Source organism: Sebastes fasciatus, chromosome 6 (genome assembly GCF_043250625.1).
Source record: "Sebastes fasciatus isolate fSebFas1 chromosome 6, fSebFas1.pri, whole genome shotgun sequence".
Lineage (NCBI taxonomy): Eukaryota > Metazoa > Chordata > Actinopteri > Perciformes > Sebastidae > Sebastes > Sebastes fasciatus.
In genome coordinates, this window is record NC_133800.1 from 7,186,961 (window position 1) to 7,209,080 (window position 22,120).

At 42.3% G+C, this 22,120-nt stretch overlaps 1 protein-coding gene across 3 annotated transcripts in view; it reads right to left on the reverse strand.

Moving 5' to 3' along the window:
- Window positions 1–7,636: 7,636 nt before the first annotated feature.
- Window positions 7,637–22,120, reverse strand: part of sema6a (sema domain, transmembrane domain (TM), and cytoplasmic domain, (semaphorin) 6A) — a 110,682-nt gene continuing 96,198 nt past the window's right edge. For all 3 annotated transcript variants that reach the window (XM_074637385.1, XM_074637384.1, XM_074637386.1), the window contains one exon: window positions 7,637–12,088. In XM_074637385.1, coding sequence (XP_074493486.1) covers window positions 10,932–12,088 — 1,157 coding nt within the window. In that variant the 3' untranslated portion in view covers window positions 7,637–10,931. The remainder of the gene's footprint in view (window positions 12,089–22,120) is intronic.

The following is a 22,120-nucleotide window of genomic DNA, read 5'->3' on the forward strand; positions in this document are numbered from 1 at the left end:
GAAGTCTCAGAGGTATTCTCCTCTTGCTGCTTCTTCACAGCCCAAGGCTTTTTTTCAAAGTATGAGAGCTGGTTGCTCTCGCCCTCGTTCCTGTGAATCCTCGCTGAGAATCTTCTGCTGGATTCTTCTCGGGTTCTGAGAAGTTTGAGTTGAGTGATGCATGCCTTAGTGCGCTGGAAATCATACAAGAATACGGTTGTTATCACCACAACAGTGTTCAGCGAGCCATCGTAAGTTTTAATGGATTCTTAGTTAAAGTTCATAGAACAAATGCAGATTTATTGCTATAATGGAACATCAGAAGTGACACACTTTTTGAATTTTGTATGAATGTGGGCATTATATTTCTCAGAAAGATGCATGAAAGTACACTTACATAATCATACATACACATTGTAGTTTGTTTAATCTGCTCAGTTTTACTCAGAATGTCTGGATAATCTCATAATTTAAGTCCCTCTGCCAGAATTCATGACTCAATAGCAGCAGCAGTGGCATGGAGGCCTATTTCACTGTTTACACCTTTACAGGACTCTCCACTTCACAACAAGGCCACCTAAATGCCGTAAGGGTACATTTAGTGCAGTTTAAGTGCTCGGGATGTGTTAATGTGCTTCCTACAAGGATAAAATGTCTCCAGCGTGCTTTTATGTATTTGACAAGGCAGTAATGTCTGCTCCGCACTGAATTTTGGCCAACGTCCAGATTACTGCAAGACCTAATCAGCTTAATATGAAGTGTAGCAGATATTGTTGAGTGCACAAGACATAAGGTGCAGTGTGAATGATTGTTAAACCACAAGGATCCTCCGCAAAGTAGAGATTACCGCTGTGATGCTTTATGACCGCTGACTTTTAAAAAAACATTATTATGTTCAGTATTTAACAGCAAGATGCAACAAAAGGTTTGGCATTGTATACCATTATAATACTTGACAAAAGTGCAGATACAATAACGCTGGCCAAATTTAATCCAGTATTTCTTTTTTTTTATTACATTCTAGTTCATTGTGAAGAGCAGTCTGTCGGGGCGGGTTTAGACCAACAATAAGCTATGCATCTCCCCTGGAGATTGTCTTTCCTCGGAGTCGAGGATTAGAGGCATTCATAGAGAGAACTAGTGAACATACACACACACTATAACACACTGAGAGGGAAAACCTTGCAGACACACTGTTAGAGTCATGGTCAGGATTTTAGAAATATTGAATTACTGAGTCCAAGTTCCCCAGTTGACCCTTAACAAAACCTCGCCGCCCTTAGTTACTGTTGCTGTGTCTGTGAAGCTGTCTTTTCCAGCACTGCACATATGCAGTCTGCAATAATAACAGCAACAGACTTCCCTCTAGAATTTTTTTTTTCATTTTGAGGAAGACAAAAGCAGGCTTCTTATTTCTAGCCAGAAACAGTCGCTGGCAGATTGTATCAACTGTAGCTAGCTAGCTAATTGAGCTAACGTTTGCTCCCATGAATTGGTTGAAAACGCTGCCTCTGGTTTGAAAAGAGGCATTGTTGTTGATGCAGTGTAGAGCTTGTTAGTCCTTGTATTAGAAATATGACAAGGCAAAAATGTAAAGTTATGTATTTTTTTGACATATCCCTGTTAGGCTGCTTAGCTTCCATATTTCTGTATTTTTTATTTTTTTATTTTTACCTTTATTTATTCAGGGGGAGGTTTACTGAGAGCAATGCTATCTTTTTCAGGAACGCCCTGATCACATTCGCACAGTTACACATCCACACCTGGAAGCTGCCCAGTACAACCATAGTCTGATCTGATGGTCACTGAGCAACTCCACTGGAGCGGTTGGGGTTAAGTGCCTTGCACAAGGGCACCTCAGTGGTGGTAATGCGGGAGGGGCAAGCGCTGCTTTTCACTTTCACCACCCAGATTTATCCTGCCGGTCCAGGGTATTGAACCCAAACTTTAACGTTACAAGAGAAAAGGCTTTTAATGATGAAGACTAATCAATGTTTATGCCAGATGTAATGCTATCTTGGGTAAAGTTGGCTGGGGTTGCTGTGATGTAAACTTCCTCGATTGAAGCTTATGTTGGAGCAGATAAATACACAGTTTAATTCATTCCTTACACTTTTGTTTGCACTTTATTGTTCTTTTTTTTTTAAAGGCTTAAAGATTTAAATGCGGGATATTCCCTCTCACTAGTCCCCCCATGCATCTCGGCATGTGGATAAATCCAAAACTTGACTACGATGGCTAGTTATGCTAGATTTGATATAGATTATTCATTATTATTATAGATTGTTATATGGATTTTTCTTGTTTAATTATATTTTCTGTGTAACAAAACAATCTAAAATCTTTACCCTCTTTATTAATGTATATAAAATGTATTGACATAATTTCTTCAAATTCTAATTCCCTAAATGAATGGCTAAATGAAGCGTTCTACACTGAAGGAGAAATATTGAAGCCCTTACATATTTGTTGGCCTATAAAGTAATACAATTTAACAGTCTAAAAAGAATGTTATAATAACCACCGTGTGTAAATCTATAATTGTAGGATGTAATCTCTTGCCAGGTTCCTTAAACCCCATAGTGTCCCCATACAAGCTATACGACTCTGCCCACTGTACAGACTGAACAACACACACACACACACACACACACACATCCACATGATTGTAAAACAGACACACAGACTCCACTCTGACACTGGCATGTACTTATCCCATGACACATTAACGACAAACCAACCAACATGGAGAACGACCATTAAGGGGCCTGTTGACCTCCATTTATGACTCATAGAGAGCCATATTAATTCACAGGGGACACATTACGTAGGAGTGTGTGAATATGCGTGTGCTCACGTGTGTGTGTGTGTGTGTGTGTGGCTTCCTGTATTTTGACTTTATTTGAATCTATGCAGGCTTTTTTTGACAAGGCAGATAATTATCTCCTCCGTTTGTTTATCTTTTGCGCCTCTGTGTCTCTTTCTTTTGTGTCACCGTAGCTGCAGCAGACATTTTTGGCAGAAAAATGCATAAAAAGAAAACCCTAGGATGTGTGCCATTAAGAGCAGCGGCGGTATCAGTATCAGTGCGGGGATAATGATTGCTGGATGGGACTGTGGGGATTAGCGCATGGCTAAACTTGTTGTGACCACAGATTGCGGGGCACTCGAAATGAGCAGTGCCGGGCCACGGCCAGGCTGGATTAAAGAGCTGTGTTGGACTGGTGGGGGTTAGGGTTGCATGAATGGCTACCTGGTTTACTTAAAGGCTGGCTGGAGGGTTTAATGCCTGGCTGACTGGTTAACTGGTCTGCTGGCTGGGTGGCTGACGGGATTGTTGAAAGTCTGGCAGGCTGTAGCTGTCGCTGGCAGGGAAAAGAGCAATCGAGCTCTCGGATTGACGTGTCATAATGTCGGGTCATGAGCCAGAGAGACTGCTACCGATTTAAACTGGAAAGATTTGCAGCGTACGGTGTTTCTACAGCAACTGCTAATCAAAGAGCAACTCGCACTTACTTCTAGATTACTAGATACATTAAGGTATTAGTGTATGAAGCCACAAAAGCACAGCAACACTACAGCAGTCCCTTTTGGATCTATACTGCAAACGTAAAGTGAACAGGGACTGTTAACATCCAGTAATCCTTCACAGACAGGTTTCTCTCTCTCTGGCACGCTTAGTTGCATCTCTGATTGAGACACTGACAAATTATGGACACTCCGTTGCCAAATTAGTAGGTTTATACTGCCAAAACTAATGGAGTCTAACAGCCCTGCAATAAATCCACCTTTCGTAAAGGTTATAATGTCCAGTTTTTATTCCGAGGTGTCGATTACCCTTCATGGTCGTTTTGGAGGCTGTAGTTTGTGCTGCCAGGTTGTATTGCGTCTTACTGAGCGGTGTTTTTAATTTTTAGTCTACCCTCATTAATTTAAATTGGGTGGTCAAAATATAAACACTACTTACGTAAGAACACCTAACTAATGACTGCACATCTTAATGATAACAAAATAATTGTTGTTGTTCAACGGGACTACACTGAAAGGAGAGGGTGTGTAGTGGAATTATTATCATATCTGTTCTAACACAAAGTGTACACGGAAAGCTCTGGACATTGGAGGTTAACTATGTAGAGATTTATAACATAAAATAAATATAATATATAATGTGAAACTCATGTCCCGCTCACCATTTAAACAGTACAGACTAAAGCAACACAAATTATTAACAGACACTGTGTCCATTCAAATTAGCATCAACAGAAACTACATTTCCCATGATGCCTTGAGTGAAATCATAAACTAATAACAGTAGCAGACAAAGTGACAGCAGCATGATTGTTTTAATATCTCATAATACTCGTACTGTTCTGTATCCACACATCAAGTTTGTTAAGTACTCTAAGCAAATATTCTCAACATTAAGATAACTAATGTAAATATCTTCAACACTCTATACACTAACAATATAATATTCCAATTTAAAGACAGGTAAGAAATATAATATGTCGTCTGCTGAAATAATGAAACCACTCAATTGCATTGTGCATTATATTGAGGTTTACATTACATAAGTATTGACGCAGATTAAGTTTCACTGGGCTACTTGCATGTGTTTCAAAACTATAATCTGATATCTGTCCTGACCTCCTGACTATTACATGTTGTTTTTATCCAGCCCAGTCGCCAGGAAAAAATGTTGGCATTGTACGTTTCAGCAATCCAAGGATACGTCGAATGTCGACGATTTTGCTTTCGGTCAGACGTAGCGAAAAGAGACACCGGCTGGTTGGGAGGGGAGGTGGATGGGTCCATCAAACACAAGGCTTTCATCCAGGAGACCGCTGTTCGTGTCCCGTGCGTCACGTTACAATCAGCTGTTCGTTTGTGTCCCGTGTTCACAACGTTCAGTGTCATTTTCACTGTACAAAGATAGTAGTTTTAAGCCCAGCCATGTAGTTTTTTCCTAAACCTAACTTTAGTGGTTTTATTGCATTATTATCAAAACACAAACCATCTTTTTTCTTACCTTAACCAAGGAGTCTTGTTGCTTAAGCCTAACCAATCATTTCACAACGTTAACCACGAGGCATTGCGTTTCTGCAAGCGTGATACAAGGCTGATATGAAACATATTTATGAAACGTATTTTTGGTTCAGAAACGTATCCGTGGTTTGCAGAAACGTCCAATGTCAACATTTTTTCTGTCGACTGGGCTTCTTTATCTCTGGGTCTATCAAATTAAACCCCACGCACAAAGATTCAGCTGTTTTGACCCCTTAAATACCGACTTTTGAGGCCATGAAGCCGCGCTCTGACTAACTCTGTGATAAAACCAGCTCACACTCGTCACCACTAGATATGATTGTGCTCTTGTCATGTTGTAAAAGATTTAGTGGTGAATATCTGAATCTTGATCTCTGAGTAGAGCAACAACACAGGGGTGCCTGAATGGAGGCTGAACAATGCGGCATTGTGGAGGCAGCGACAGGCCTCATTAGCTGCACCACATCCTGGTTATCTGATCTCCATGCACAGCCTGACTTGTACCAACGCTTGTAACTTATGACTCACCTCGTGGATCAAAGGCACCAGTTGTCAAACTACCTGGCGGAGCCACATTTCCTGACAAAATGACACCAAGGATGTGCTAACATGTGAAACTGGAGACCTTCATTAGATATAGGAGCTTTTTCTGGTCAGTGTTAGTCAGCACTGACTCTCCGTGGGTGATGAGATCTGTTTTTAAGATAAAACCAGAGACGTCCAGTCATAGCGTGATAATGTGAGACAGACAAAAGGTGCTTTGATATGGTTATTATTATCACTTTTTATATCTAACCAGGCTTCTCCTTTGCATTTAGTAGTTTATTTTCCCCTTCTGACAAATCCTACATATACTCTTTGCACAGTTTACATACTATACTCTTAGCTTAGTTGTTTGCTCTCTTGTTTTTATTGTCATAACCTTCCTCAGCTCAATGAGGACAATAGCTTCATCTTCAGTATCTTGAACTTGAAATTGAGGTGTCTGTTGGCATTATGGCGACCTATAATAATCCAGGCTGTTCTCGTAGCTATACCTATGAAAAGTAATGCACTGTAATTTGAAAAAATATCCCACGAAATCAATTCGCATGTAATCCATGTAATCACGAGTCAAGTATAAAGAGTGAAAAGTGCAGCATAGGGAGGAAGTCGGGCTCGATGGGTGGGTCTAAAAATACCAGTCTTTCTCCCAAGTGTTCTTACCTCGTGTGAAACCATAAGTCAACGTTGATTTATTTATCACGTGGCGACTGTGGCTCAGAGGTACAGCAGGTCGTCCACCAATCGGAAGGTCAGTGGTTTGATCCCCGGCTCCTCCGGTCACATGTTTAAGTGTCCTTTAGGAAGATACTTAACCCCAGAATTGCTCCCAAATGCTGTGCCATCGCTGTGTGAATGAGTATTTAGATTAGATCCTGATGGGCAGGTTGGCACCTTGCATGGCAGCCGCTGCCATCAGTGTATGAATGTGTGTGTGAATGGGCGAATGCTGACGTGTAGTATAAAGCGCTTTTTAAAGCGAGTTTGAGTTGACTAGAAAAGTCTATTTACATAACTTCCATAATTAAGTAACTATAGATATTTTAACCCAAACCACAATCTTTTCCTAAACCTAACTTACGAAGTAGTTTTGTTGCCTAAACCTAACCAAGTTGTTTCCTGTGAAAACGGGAGTTTATTTTGAATAGACTGTATGCATGTACCGAGCTGGAATTGACATGTGCTGCTGGAAATTTGTAGGAAAAGGCACGAAAAATGAGGAATAACTTTGATATCATACGAACGTTGAATGAAAGGATACGTTGAATCATCCCTCTGCCAGAATATTGGTGGCCACATTTGGCTCTTATTATATTTTCAAAATTTAAACTGACATTAACTTGGGGCAACGGAAACACAATATCGACATATTATCACCTTATAAAGTGGTAAACTTGTTAGCAAACTGTTACTCGTCAACTTTAAAATTGATTTAAAAGAAAATAGACTATTTTGAATCCCTCCATTGTCTTGCAATTGCCTTTAGAATAGTTTATTGATTTCCTATACGGGATTAAATGGATTACTCCAAACCTTCACTGCACGTCAAGTATTGTAATTTAAAAGGTGATTTAGAGTGCCTCCTGTACCAGTCTGCCAACAGAAAGCTGCCTCCAATCTCCATCAAGTTGTTTGCTTCATTTAGCTGACGGCGTGAATAGCACAATAGAGAGAGGCCTCTTCCCTCTGCTCATAGTCTTATTTTCATTTGTTAGATATGAAGTTAAAGAAATCATTTTCACCTCAGTTTAAAGTACTTTCATCTGCTTCGTCGTTCTTCGACGTGCTTTGTGTCTGAAGCAGAATCTTGTTCTGAAGAAAAGTTTCTCATGTCTCGAGGGGTTGGCGGAGGTTTTACAAGCAAAGGAGAATAATAGTGTACTTAAGGTCAAAAAAGTACAATATTTTCCTTAAAATGGATTGTCTATTGAAAGAACCTGTGCAAAACTCTGGCTTGGTTTTCCCCAAACTGTGTTACACAAGATTGAACAATTAAAGACGTTCCTATAAAGAGAACCACCTCAGGCAGAGAAACAAGTGGGGAAAAAGTCAAGGACATATCACAGTCTTCATGACAAGAATTTTATTTTCTTTTTTTTTTTTTTATTACATTTTGCATTAAATTAAAGAGTTTTTTTCTTTACAACATACATTAAGCTGTGAATCAGATGTTAAGGAAGTGGAGAGAGTAGGGCAAAAAACTTTGTGACGTCACAATATCTTACAAGCTTACAAAGTTCAAAAGGTTGAGAAGTTGAGAAGAGAGTCGATTTGCATCTAATAGCGGTGTATTATAACAAGGGTGAAAGACAAAAAAGGCACACACCAAAGAACCTCACTGTCCACAGCAGCCTTCACAGTCGAACCCAGTCCAGTCTTTAAAAATGTTCAAACCCCACCGACATCAAACGTTCGATGTTACAGAATCTGAAATGCACCCGCGGCTAAATTTACTCGTCTACACGGGATGTGGACATTCGACCTTCTGACCTCGACAGATTTTCTTGTTCACATTCTGTGTGGACGCGGCAGTTCTCCCTAGGTCAGAGACACCACAACTGAACATTTCAAGACAAGACATGTTTAGTCGTAGATCAGCATTATTCCAGGCCAGGGAGGATTGCTGGGTCATGCACTCCTCAATACGCTGGAGGGGGGTAAATAGGGCCTTGTAGTGCCCAGTAACCAGTCTACAATGCAGTGGTATTCTGGAGTAAACACACCCCTTCACACTAATCTTGGGCCATTTGCACTTTGAAGATCTTTAAGTAATCACTGGGAGAACTGTCTCAACTGACCCCAGACCGTGCTCCTAAAGGGGCTTTGACTTAATCTGTTGCCCACGATGACCCCGTCATTTGCAACCAAACCCTGCGAGCGTCTATGTACACACACGTTAGTCAGGTCACAGATCCTACACGTTCCTTCTCGCGTTAGCTGTGGATTGAGACATAGTTGGCTTTCCTCCATTGAGAAACAGAAAAATTGCTTGATATCAAGAAAACTTTTACCTATCTACACATACAACACTAAGGGAGTGCTCCGTTGATTTAAATGTTCGGGGGGTGATCAATAAAAATCCTCAAGTAAAAAGGAAGTGAAAGCAGAAAAAAAGGTCGGATTAATCGAACTCTCAGCCGTTCATAAGGCTTTGATGAGGAGAGTTAGTGAAGCAAAATAAAAATAAAAACAGTTTTCTCTTACAAAAAGGGGGTTAAATAAGGTACATTTTTTTAATATTGTTGTTTTAAAATGTCAACTTTCTTCACAGGAACCAGCCTGTTTATGCAACTGCCTAACAACCGAGTGTTACGACGCACACAAGAAGCCTAGAACTGTGTTAGTACGCTGGGTGCTTATGTGTATCTCACACTGTGCTGGTGTTGCATTATTATTGCAGTGCAGCAGAAAGATACCCATACACTGGCCTTCTCAAGTAACAAATGTTAATCGTTCAGTTAGTCAGTCAATCGACCGTCACTCCAAACCAACAGACAGCAAAAAAAAAAGTCAAAACAAAATACCAGGACTTTTTAAAGTTGTATAAAATATAAAATCAAAAACACTCACAACGTCTTCATCGACACTGCCAGAACAACATAAAGGGTTGCTTTAAGCGCATTAATGGCACAATCAGAAATGAACCACAAAGATGAACGTGTGTGTGTGTGTGTGTGCATGTGTGTGTGTTTGTGTGTGCATGTGTGTGTATGTGAGAGAGAAAGAGTTAAAAGAAGAATCCTCCTTCCTCTCTTCCCTCTGGACTGTAAGTGTTTCATGTCTAGGGACCAGAATTACAACAATAACACCTACATTCTTTAATTGCATTTTTATCAAACCAGGGAAATATCATGACGTAAGAAAAAAAAAAAATTAAAATACTACAAGGAGACAAAGTTAACAGCTATTAAAGAAAACATTGTCACTACTTTTTAGGGGTGTAAGGCACAAATTTACATGTGGAAACAGAAGCAGGCAATACAGATGGTTTTGTAGTTTTCCTTTTTACCCGCTCGTCTGCGCCGCCGCCGCCGCCAGAAACGATGATGCGTTCCCGGACGGAGGCAACGCTCCGTTTGCCTGCAGCGTCACTTCTTTTTGTGTGTGTGTGTGTGTGTATGCAGATTCCCGTACTGTTGCTGCTTCTCTTATGTTTTCATCATGCAACAGTGAGCTTTGATGGCACCGGTAAGCCAGCAACCAATCAGGACAAATGTTACTGACTCACACAAAACCACAGTGCTGATTGGAGGGGGGAGGATGGGGGAGAGGGAGAGGGGAGGGATGCTCATTGGAGGAGTGAAAGGGTGAGATTCAGGAAGTCTTTTTTATGATTGGTCTAAAACAATGGAAATTCTGGTCCATGAAGGTAAAAGTCCCTGTCTGGCACAGTTTAAATAAATATCTCCTCGTCTTCATCACAGAGGTCACATATATGTCAAGCTGCAGGTCCCACTGAGCACACAGTAAGACCTAGTGGACCTTTAGTCATCAAGAAAAGTTCTACGGGCTCCAGTTTAATGACTTTAAATACTTTTTTTTTCTCACACTTGATTAATTAATATTAAAAGATCTCTTCTCTGTCCTCCCTCTCTCTCCGAGCCTAGAAAGTCAGTCTTTTTTTTTTTTCAAAAGCACTTAATAAAAATAAATACAACAAGCTATTAGTATTAACAGTCATGTGTTATTCAGTAACCAGTACAGTAGAAGATTCCTCTGGCCCCTGGCTTTCAGTCAAACGCAGGCAGGATGTGATTGCTGTAACACTGAGAGGCTTTTTCACAGTTTCTGACAGAACTCAGAAAAGCCGTCTGTCCCTTCAGTCCGAGCTCAGTCTCTCCGAGTGCTCGCTCGCTCAGATACCTCAGTCCTTGAGGTACTGTACAACGATTATTCTCCAAACCCCCCCGTGCTGTCTTCTTGTGTGCTTTTTTTACCAGCGTGATAAAGTATCAAGTCAAGTCCCGGCGGCCAAAGACACCACAAACAAGAGAGCCACCGTCTTGGATGCTACAGGGCGCCGTTGGATGAAATATTCAGGACGAGCATTGTCTTCTTCTGTTTCAGTAGCACATGTTCCCATGTGTGTTTACAGAGGAACTGGGAGCCAGCCAGAGCGTGAGCTCGATGACGGCAACAAATGACGACAACCATTTGTATAATATTTACATATTTATATAAAAAGAAAGTGTTTTCTTAAAAAAAAAACTGTGTTGCACTGTACTGTACACCAAAAACAAACAAACAGAAAACACTAAAAGGAGATGCAAGTTGTACAGTATTCCCTGTTTTTTCTCTCTTTCAGAAAAAAAAAACCTTTCACTACTGTCCGTTCACATTGGACTGACTGGATAACTATCGGACTATGTGCAGGAGTCTTTGACTTTTGTCGAGAGTGAGACTACGGAGGGTTTGGGGGGGACATCAGGCTTGAGATATTTGATGCCCGTCCGAGGCAGTGACCCGTAGGAGCTCATTCCAGGCTGCCGTGACAGAGATATGCCCTGTGCTGTCATTTGTATGGAGTCCACCCTCTGAGGTGCAGGGGGCGGCGTCTCCACGCGGTTGAAGCTGTGATGTCTCGCCAAATGGGAGGAGTTAGATGAGTTGGTGTTGTGCTTCTTGAGGACGGAGGATCCGGAAGCTCCGGATGCCGATCCTTTCCGGAGCCCGTAGACTGACGAGTGGACCTCCAGGCGTTTGCCCATCTGTGGGACGGCTGGAGGAATAGTGAGAGAGGCCTCCCGTTGGGGCACACGTGGCGGCAGCATCCCGTCTGGATCCACCATGTTGAGGTTGTGACAGGGGCTCTTGACAGTCTTGTATTCCAGAGTGGCCCCCTGGTCGTCCATGACCCCGTGGCCCATGCCGTGGTCACTGTGGTGGGGCTGCTCCACGTACTCGTGCTGGTAAGACTGCTGGTGCTGCTGCAGGTGAGGCTGGAGCTGGTGCTGATGCTGCGGCAGAGGCAGGACCACCACGCTGGGGATGTGCCCCGGTGAGGCCCTCAGGGGCAGGTCTGTAGAGATAACAGGGGTGCCCATCGGTGGCATGTCCTTGGTGCAGGCGTTGATGAGGTTTTGGTTCCTCTCCCACTCGCGGCTGCCCCGGCTTGGCTTGCGACGCGGCTGCATGGGGGTGGATTCAGGCGTTGGCAGAGCAGCGAGGTCCAGGTGGTGCTGGTCTGCTTTTATCAGCATCTTCCCATTCGGTGTCAGTCTCCCGTTGTGCATCAAAGGGGTGAGGATCGCCTCAGGGCGGCCGTCTTTGGCCTGCGTCTCGAACAGGCCGGTCAGCTTAGTCACACTGTTCATGGAGCCCCGGCGGGAGTGGAGGTGGTGGCTGTCCTTTTCCTTGCGGCCTGTCAGGTCTATGTCTCGCCGCCGGTGGTCACAGACACAGTAGACAATGATGCCAGAGAAGATGGCGCCCATGGCAAAAGCTAGGATGACAGCGATGGCCAACAAGGTCACGGGAACCAGCTGGTCACGACCCTTCTGGTAGCTCTCACGGATCACACCTGCAGAGAGACGTGGAGATGACATTCAGACTAAAAGAAGGAGAGATCATAGCTGCTGCTGCTGCTGTGTGTTGTGGGAACTTGTTTCTAAAAAAAAAAAATAGAGCTGTTGGGAAAGACGCTTATTATTAGACTAACCAAAAAATAGAAAACAATATTGAATTACTGGGTGAAAAGATTAGAGGTTTAAATTATTTCATGAAAAACATTCAAATGAAGCTGGCTTTATCCCATCACGGGGAACACCTTTTCAAAACGGGCACAAATGGTAGCTCCAAGTAGCAACATTCAATATTTCCCGAAAATCCAATTTTAGACTGAAAATGTGTTTTGGTGGGGTGATTATGATTCACATTTTAAATCCTCGATAAAACCCTCCGCTGAAATGAAAAAAGATATGAGCGCAGATAAAGGAGCCTGAAATACCCAAACCCCTTTCTTCTCATAGATGCAAATGGGCGACTTTTCATAAATCTTGGATCCAATCTCATGAATCACAGAGAATACATTAAAAAGCTTCTGATTAGGCGTTAAATCCAATGAGCTGTGTCATCAGTGTCTTATGAAAGCACCACTTTCAAAGAAGCGCTGCGATACGGCCAAATAAAAGATAATTCAATAAAAGCAGCTATGGAAGTATTACAGCGGTGGGAGAGTGGGAGCAGCAGGTTGTGTGTAATAAAACGGGGTCAACAACAATCTGCACACACATGCACCTCCCACACACACATACACACACACACACACATTCACACACGCTCACAGAGGATAACCTCCAGCCTGTTGATGAATGTAGACATCTAATGCAGCACTCTGTTCCTTGGGTTAAACACACCAGTCCACAGCAGAGAGATTTATAACGCGTTCACACATGACCTGTGGCCAACACAGATCAGTTACCACAGACAGAGGATTAGGCAGGTGGGCTCTATCACGTAAAAAGCTCCCACAGTGCACCGCTGCTCTTGATAACGTGACTCGGTTACACGTGTGTGCTCATATCACAGTATATATTATTCACTGTACAGCACATACATGTGGACGGATTTGTGAAATTCTCAGGTCATAACAAAGCTGCAAAGCTGTGAAATGCAGAACCAGATGGAAGCTTTCAGTCCCTCTGGATGATACAACTAAAGACAATAACCTGATATTCATACGTATGAATGGGATTCAACTTCACATAATCCATTTAGCTATTGTGTGTGGAGGTGTATTTATGTTCTAAAATAAACACTACGTGGGTGATAGGATTTGTATAACAGCTTTTGGAAATCATCTAATTTACATAAAGGTGGCAAGAGTGGAAGGAAATAGCTGGCTATCATTTCTTATTTCACTTCTTACGGAATGATTTTATTGACTTGCATTCATGAAATACTGTTTTTACGACTCTACCTTGTTTATGTCTGATTTGCTCAACGGAAAAGTCAGCTTTAAAAGTGAAATGTATTTTGAAAAGTGACCTACTGTAGTGCATAGAAAAATAATATTACAGATATGCAAGTACTGTACGCTGCTACCCAATCTCCCGGGAAGGCGTATAAATAGCACGACATAGCGAGGACATTCCGCCTGTCGCAAGGACGCATTTTAGGCTTGTCACGTGTCATTTGTACACCACGCAACAAAACTACGGTAACGTCCGTGGTTACATTTATGCAACAAAACCACTTAGGTTTATGAAAAACATCATGGTTGGGCTTTAAATAAGTATGTCAATACTTAAGTATATACTAGTAGTAAAGTACGGAAAACAACGTAACATAAGTATGCCAAACACTTCACAAACGTCACTAAAAAACAGGTCGCCAACACCACTAATGTAACTAAAAAAACACTTTTTATTCTGTCACTAGTTCTATTTACGCAGATGCATTTACATCGCAGTCAGTACAGACTACATGGCGTACAAATTACACGCCGAAAGCAAGACCGCCATTCTTATTGCACGCTAAAAGCCTTGCATATTATCGTTCATTATCATTCATACACCTCTTCGTGAGAACGGGCTGACACAACAGCTACATGAACATGGATATTCAATGTGTTTGGTTTGTTTGCCTACAGGAAATTGGCAAAAACAAATAGATAATAAAATATCTTAGTATGACAACACTTGTCATTGTTAACAAGCAGATCGTAATTGGCAATTTTTCTTTCTTTTTGCATTTTTTCTGTTTTCATGAATCAATTCACTTTTTTTAGCAGATAATCATGTAAGTGTTTCAATTTGCTCTGTAATTTTCCAAAAGAAGAGACCACAAATGAGGCGTTAGTTGCAATAATTCAGTAAAAATCCTGAAGGAGCGGGCTAATCGCGTTTAGGCTTTTCAGCTCGTCTGTGTCACCGAGGACGCACTCAGAGAATATCTTCTTTCTGTGTCTCTTCAGCGAGACATAACACAGACACAGAGACAACATGGTAATCTGTTCTCATGGAACCGAAATCCAGACTCTCTTAAACCAACATCCATAATCCTCGCTCGCTGCAGTCATACTTCATTAGTCCAAAGACACGACTTAAATCACGTGTTTCCTAGCTGAAATAAAGCACTGAGCAATGTCGGAGTCTCTGCTTGGACTTTAAAGCTCAACCGGGATGAAAGAGCAGTTACTTTTGCACAGATCGTTCCTCATTTATTGTTAAAACAGATCTTCACTTGTCTCTTTAATAGAGTGCTGACAACACGCAGCTCAGCTGTAACTCATTTAGTTTTAAACAAAAGGCTTACAAAAAAAGTCTTTTCTGGTCAAAATGGTTTCTTATCGGGGGACGTGCCCCGCTGTGTAGATAGTGTGAGAAGTGATGAGTGCTATCTGCAGCGAAGCATTAACGGCTGACATGTGTTATGCTGTGGACTCGTGTGACCAAACGGCCAACCTGTCTGGTGAAACATCTGCTTCCCATCCCGTACAGTAACTTCTGAGAACCAAAGAGATACTTTTCCTCGCCGCTATCGTTCAAGTTGTCCTCGCTTAGATCTTTTTTTTCCCTCACTTTCTGCTACTTCTCTCCTTCACAGAAACAATGCATCACTTTTGTGACTTTGTTCTTGTTTCGTTCACACTGTTCTGCTTCCATATGGTGAGTGCTCTTCTCAGTGGAAACAGGGAAAGACTAATTATAACCTCGTGGTCTTTGTGAGCTATCATCCTTTGGCAGGAACAACAATGGTGACGGGTGGCGTTTAAGAGCTGCTGGGTTAAGCGCTTCTGCGAACAAAGAAGAAAAGGAATACGGCCTCACTTGAGGTGAGGAGCCTGGAAAATCTCCAATAAACCATTTACGTAAGAAAATGAAAGTGAGAGCATAAACAAATACTTTGGCAAATCTCTCTTTTTTCCATAATCCTTGTTAAATGTAAATACATTCATCCATCTCCGTCCACGGTGCTTACATGCCGAAAGAGCGAGTCAAAACTGTTATGAATTTTCATGACAGTGGATTTATCGCCGCAAAAGGTTAACCTCCGTCGACCGGGGATTTGGATTTCACATTGAATAACAAAGACGGAGGGGAGCAGAGCCAAACGGGTGTCCATTCTGGTGAAGGAGGCGAACTGTGGAGCTAGATCTTTGTCTCCTATTCCGGGTGTGGGAGCCGAGGTTAAAGCCCTATTTAACCTGCACTGCATGGTCCTTCCTGTTTAAAAAAAATCCTTTCATTCTTTTTCTCACTTTTCTCCACCTTCCATCCATCACTCATGTCGCTCACACACACTTCCGGAGGGTACTTAGCCCAAGGCGTTTGGGTAAAAACACAAAAGAAAGAAAAAGAAGGAAACTTATCTTTCATGTGAGGAATTGTTTCTCATCCTAACATCAAAGAGAATGTAAGTAGCCACGGAGGACGCGGGAGCCGTCTCTGTCGAATCACAGGACTTGAGGGTTTTGAATCATGCTACGCCGCCTCATTTATCGAGGCCCGTTTGTGATCTCTGCAAAACTTTTCAAAACTTTCGCAACGTGACCTTGAAAAGTATCAAAGTGTTGCTAAAACCCACGGATTTTCCTGCTTCCGTCTCGTCTTGTTGAGGTTCTGACTGTACAGTGACTTATAATCGGCTGGTTTCAACTCTTGCCTTCGCCCCCAGAATGCAACGCGAGGCATCGTGCAGTTCGACACTTCCCTCAGCGGTTGAATTGATTTGAATTTCACACCGCCTCGGGCCTCAACATTCAGATATTAAACACATATCTCTCAGATACTCAGATATTTCTCGCTGTCAAAACAGCCTGGGTCGGCAACACTTCCTTGTGAATCAGAAACATTGTAATCTGCTGTGACTGGAACCCGTGAATGTTCTCTCTCAGTCTGTCTGACACACATAGACACCCCTTACACTCGTCTTAATCTCTTCAGAAGCACCAACTGACTCGAGCCCACAGGGCACGTCTTTGTGCTGGTGTTGGGGAAACTTCAAAGGTAGTTAAACATCACAGAGAGGTTACGGAGAGGGCCCTAACCTCTGACTACAGGCCGCTACACAAAGACACTGTCTGCAGAATGATAAAAAATCGTAATCAGACTTAAATGCAGTCGCTGACGTGTCACTTGTTGAAAGGCAGAACAACGGACCTTGACAACTGCTGAAGTAGAAGAAAAGATGGAGAAGAAAAGATTTACTGCCTCGCATCTACTCTGCCTCCACTGCGGCGACAGCTTTAGCAACTTCTTATTTGCTTTCAGGGACTTGCTTGTTGTCATCTTTTAAAAGGGGACACTGCTCTTTAGATGATGGCAGCAATTCATTAAGTTCTACTTAATCCCCAGTTAGGATATTATCCCATTAAGTCTTGTGTATGTTTACGTTGGAGAGGCACTCGCATTAATGCTGTTATTCAATATTAAAGCGTTCATCAGACAATCGAGAGTCGGTGCACGGCATACTGATGAGCCAGTTAAGGTATAATTAAAGCCCTAATTATATCATTCTGCACCTCAGGTATTAACACCGATGTACTAACCTATCCACCTCCGTGCATACAAACTGTAGCATTTAATACTCAAAGGAAATCAACCTGAATTACACGTCCCTGGAACATTTATCATCAGCTGTTTGATGCATTAAATTGACACCGGCACTGTTTTTATTAATGGGTGATAGACTTGTTAAAAGGCACTGCCCAGCATGAATATCACAGCTAAAACAATTCATCCAATTATTTCTGAATTTCACCGCTTTCACATCAGGTTGACATATTGAAGGCAGCAGCTCCCTGACAGCACGGCTTTATCATAATTTATAACAAATGTGGATTTTTCTATGAGGAAAGACTGTAGTCTGTTTGTCTATAGAGTTAACGCCTGTTAATTACTGCTCAGTCTTGATGAGTATGTGATGTGTACTTTATCATGCTATAAAAATGTGTGGCAAGATCCTGACTTCCATGGATGCCTAAAGTGATATGTTTTATTATTCAACCAGTTATAAATGCAGCCATAGATAATCATTCATAAATGTTTCAGCATAAAACAGGCCCTGCGTCGTTCCCTCCAGAGAACAAAGACTCAGCTTGTATCTACTTGATGAGCGGCTCACTCGCGGACATCGTGAACGTGACCATTTAAATTCGGTTCAAAGCAGAATAATGACAGCTGAATGTGGGTTAGGCGAAGCTTCAAAAGCACAAAAGGATGAGCTGCCGTGATATGAGATTCATTCTCACATGGCCAAAAAAGACAAAGCAAAGCTTTTGTATGAACCAGTAATGGCAAGAGGTCTTACTGAAAAGCATAACCGAAACATTCAAATGAAGGAGTGAGCAGCAAATGTGTGTGGAAAACAAAAGCGGCCTGAGAGAACAATAAGCTAATCAGTGGAGGAAATTATGGCTTATAGCTTGACGTCAGTCGGGGAAGTGCGTAACGCCGGGAAAACATCCAGTCCAGTGTTTCTATTATGATTCACAATGAGCTGCGAATAATTCATCTGCCTCACAAAGGCCTATCACAATCTGTGTCAGTAAGACACAAAATCCTGCTGGTAATATACTAATGAAGGTGTTATAATGACAGTTGTAGGATTATTTGACTAAAACATTACATTGTTTTTTTTTTCTTTGCCACAGTGCAGTCATCCTGCCTTAAAGGGCCACCTCACCAACTTTGAACCTAAATCCTATCATCCCTTTTTTATAGGATTAACCTAAATCCTATCATTCTACTGCAAGGACATATGAAACTACTAACATTAAATTACCCAATGCGCTCGCCCTCATAGGCTCCTGGAAAACGTCACCAGCCAAATGCATCATCTGACAGTGAGCAGAGTTCATGTTAAACTAAAGTGGCTAATCTTGTCGGCTCACTTCCGAGGACGGGTAATTTGAAAGGAGTGAAGTCTCCATAATCAGACAACCAAGAAATCCTTCTCTTTTTTTTTTTTTGCTCACTACTGGTAGAAGAAATAAAGCTGAAAGGTAATCTGGATAGTTTTAGAGAAATGGCTACTTAAAGCTGAAGTAGGCGAAATTGGAGCAAATATGATTTTAAAAAGTTATTTTTATAAAACGGTTGCTATATTGTGACATTGGTACATGAAACAAGTCACCTGAAAAAGATCATGTGCCTCTGTGTCCTCCGGTGCTCCTAACGGCATCTGCAAGATTTCACAGACCGGAAGAAAACAAGCAGTAAGAGCTGATCTGAGGTCTGCCGTCCAGCTGCCGTCTATGAGAGCCGGCTGTCAATCACTCGCGAACTCCGACCAAACGATCAAACTAGGCAGCGCCGATCAAATTTGAATCAATATTATGTTACGTTAATGCTTATTTCTCGCCTCAAATCTTTTCGGAATCATCTTGTAGTGCACGGTTTAGCTGTAAAATGAGAAAGTTTGTGACGCTGCCGCCATTGTGAAATCTGGTGAAGGAACGCCAAGTTCCGGTCACATGACCGGACCACAGCCAATAGGAACGCTCTCTCTCTGAAAGGACCTGTGATTGGTCAAAGTCTCCCGTCACGGGCTAGATTTTCTAAAGCCTGAAAACAGAGCCATGAGGAGGAGCAGAAGTCTAGTTTTCTCTCTGAACACTTAAATTACAATATGCTGAAAGGTTATTATGGAATTTTTGCCCAATGATGCCAAAAATATACGGCCTACTGCCACTTTAGCACTCTCTTCTTGGTCCATTTGGCACTAGTTGTTTGTTCTGGTTTAGTTTGCAGAGCTAAAATGGGGATAGATCAGTGGTTAGACGGACCCTTCCAAATAGGGGTGTTGCGATATACCGGTATTAACGATAACTAGTGATATTTAAAAATGAAATATTGATATCATGCTAATAATACACATATGATAATATCGTGTAAATAATCCAGCGCCTCTTAAATCATTTTGTATATACAGTTATGTTACAAACTCTCTCGCCACCTCCATACGCTCGTATTTTGAGAGTAACTAATTTGCCAAAAAAGAGAGAAAACACAATAAACAAAGTTAAAGATGAATTTGACAGACAGCATTAGATTTTCTATAGATATCGCGATAATATTGTTATTGTTAATTCCTTTGGCCTCGATAATCGTGTAATTAAAATCTGATATTGTGACAGCCCTACTTCCAAACTACACTAGTTGACTTTTTTAGGTTTTTCAACATTACAGGCATAACTGTGTATGCAACAATTCTGCTCTTCTAGGGGCATGTAGTCATGCTGATGGAGGTTGAGTTCACTGTTTGCATCATGTTCATACTGTGCATTGTAAGCAAGTTTGAAACCAGAATGTGACTGTACAAAAAAAAAGCTATTTTCTCCACTGGTATTGGACGTATTTGACAGTTTTTCCCCTCCATAACTACAGCAAACATTCAGGATTGACATGGCATCCCCAATAACGATGGTGAAATGTTCCATCAACTGCCTTCCATAAAGTGAGGTGAAGTGAATTGCTGAAGCTATCAAGACTTTTTGGCATGAGAAAAAATAAATAACGCTGCATCCTTGTGTGAGCGGGGTCATCCTATCCCTCCATCATACCAGCCTCACCTTGGCACACAGGTGTCAGAGAGCTGCCTGCAGCTGAAAATAACCCTTGCAGAGCAGCTGTCAGAGCAGTAGTAGTCGGTATTACCATGAGGTCCATGAAGGTGATTCATATCTCTCAATAAACTACAGAAGCTCTCGTCTATCATGGCAAAGAAATATTATCAAAATGGAAAAAATATGCAGATCAAGTTTCTGTTCATCAAGATGTAAACACTGCATCATCTTCAGTCAGTTGACAACTGTGAATACTCCTCCTGCGAGTCCTAATGAGTAGAAAACAACAGCCATGTCTCCCAATTTACATTTGTGTAATACTAATTTGCCTTTCCAATTAGGGTGAGAAACATAATTGCTACCTGGATTAAGTTCACAGGCAATGTTTTTTTTCTAGTGTAGGAAGTGCTACGTATTGTATACTGTATATATACCACATGCAAGTCATTGTTGGCTGTTCGGGGTGGATTATGGGCGTACTAAGTGCAGAGCCTCGACACCAGAGACCGCGGTTCACATCCTGAGTCCTTAGCAACAAAAGCACTGTGGTTAATGTTAGGCAAAGATGGTGGTTTTGGTTAAACATTCATAAAGTAAACACATCCTGTCTGGTATACTTCGAGTCACTGATGACTTTTTCAATATTTAACCACGACCCTTATCTTTCCCTTACCTTAACTGAGCACTTTGAGTGCCCTAAATTAACATTAAAGGAACGTTTAATCGTGCTTTTGTTGCTGTAAGCAGATATTGTAGGGGAACTATGAATTACCTTGGCTGACATGTTCAGTATCAACATTTCGTGATTTGCAAATTAACATTGAAAAAAATACCTGTGTTTCCTTCTCAATGTATTAGCAGGTAAAAAGTACATATATATATAATGTACATTTTTACATCATTTTTATGAGACACTGTTTCAGCTTAGATAAGTTGAGCTAGCTGGGTTAACATAAAATACAGAACGTAGACTGTTCAGGGTACAAATTGTGGCCCAGTATGAAAACAAATGACTGGGAGGGATAGAGAGAAACACTCTGTTCAGCTACGATATCTGGCTACATCTTATATCCTCTCTCATTCCCATCTCGTTGGTTCAATTCTGTCCTTCAGCCAGTCTTGTCTATACCTCCTATCTCTGTTCTCGCTCCCTCCTAACCTTCGCTGCTGCATTATTGTCCTGTTATGTTTAATAAATCTTTATCATGTGTGTTCCTCTTCTCTCCCCTCCCTCATTTCCCATGTCTCTAACCCCTGTTGTCTCTCTCCATCCCTCTTTTCTTCCACCTCTCTCCTCTCCTTCTACCCTGGATAGCTGCTGTAATGAACCCATAAATTGGAGCAACACAGCGGTGGCTACAGGTCGGGGCTGGGGGAGGGTGGATGTAAGGGGGGGAGGGAGGGGAGAGAGGGGGGGAGTTGAGCCTGACAGAGAGAGAGAGGTAGAAAGAGGAGAGAGAGCGAGACGTGGGGGGAGGGGGGGGGGGGGGGGGGGGAGCAGAGCAAGGATTCATTCCTGCAGACAGGGAAGAGATATGACTCCAGTTGGAGAAGAGACAGACTACAAGGGGAGAGACTGAGGAGGAGGAGGAGGAGGAGGAGGAGGTGCAGAGGTGGAGGAGGAGGAGGAGGAGGTGCAGAGGTGGAGGAGGAAGAGAGACAGAGAGAGGCGGGGGGGGGGGGGCGTTGGGGGAGGAGACTCCATAAATTGGTTTCAGGAATTAATTTGCACTAGGTAAGGTATAGCCTTGGAACATGCCATCCCAGTCAGATGAGAGGTCCTGTGGAAGGGAGACTGATCACAATGGCAGCAGATGGTGGAGAGTGGCAGGGCTGGGGCTTTCGGAGTGGGGGGAGGCAGGGTAAGCGATGGGAGGCAAGGGGAGAGGTGTATGGTAGGGTGACAGGGGTGGAGGAAAATATAACAGAGACAGATGAGGCCCAGACAGACAGACCGACAAACACCAAGCTCAAATGTACTGTGAAACACAAGCGGCCACCTGGCAACTGCGATGGTCCCACAGGAACGGCGGATAATGATGC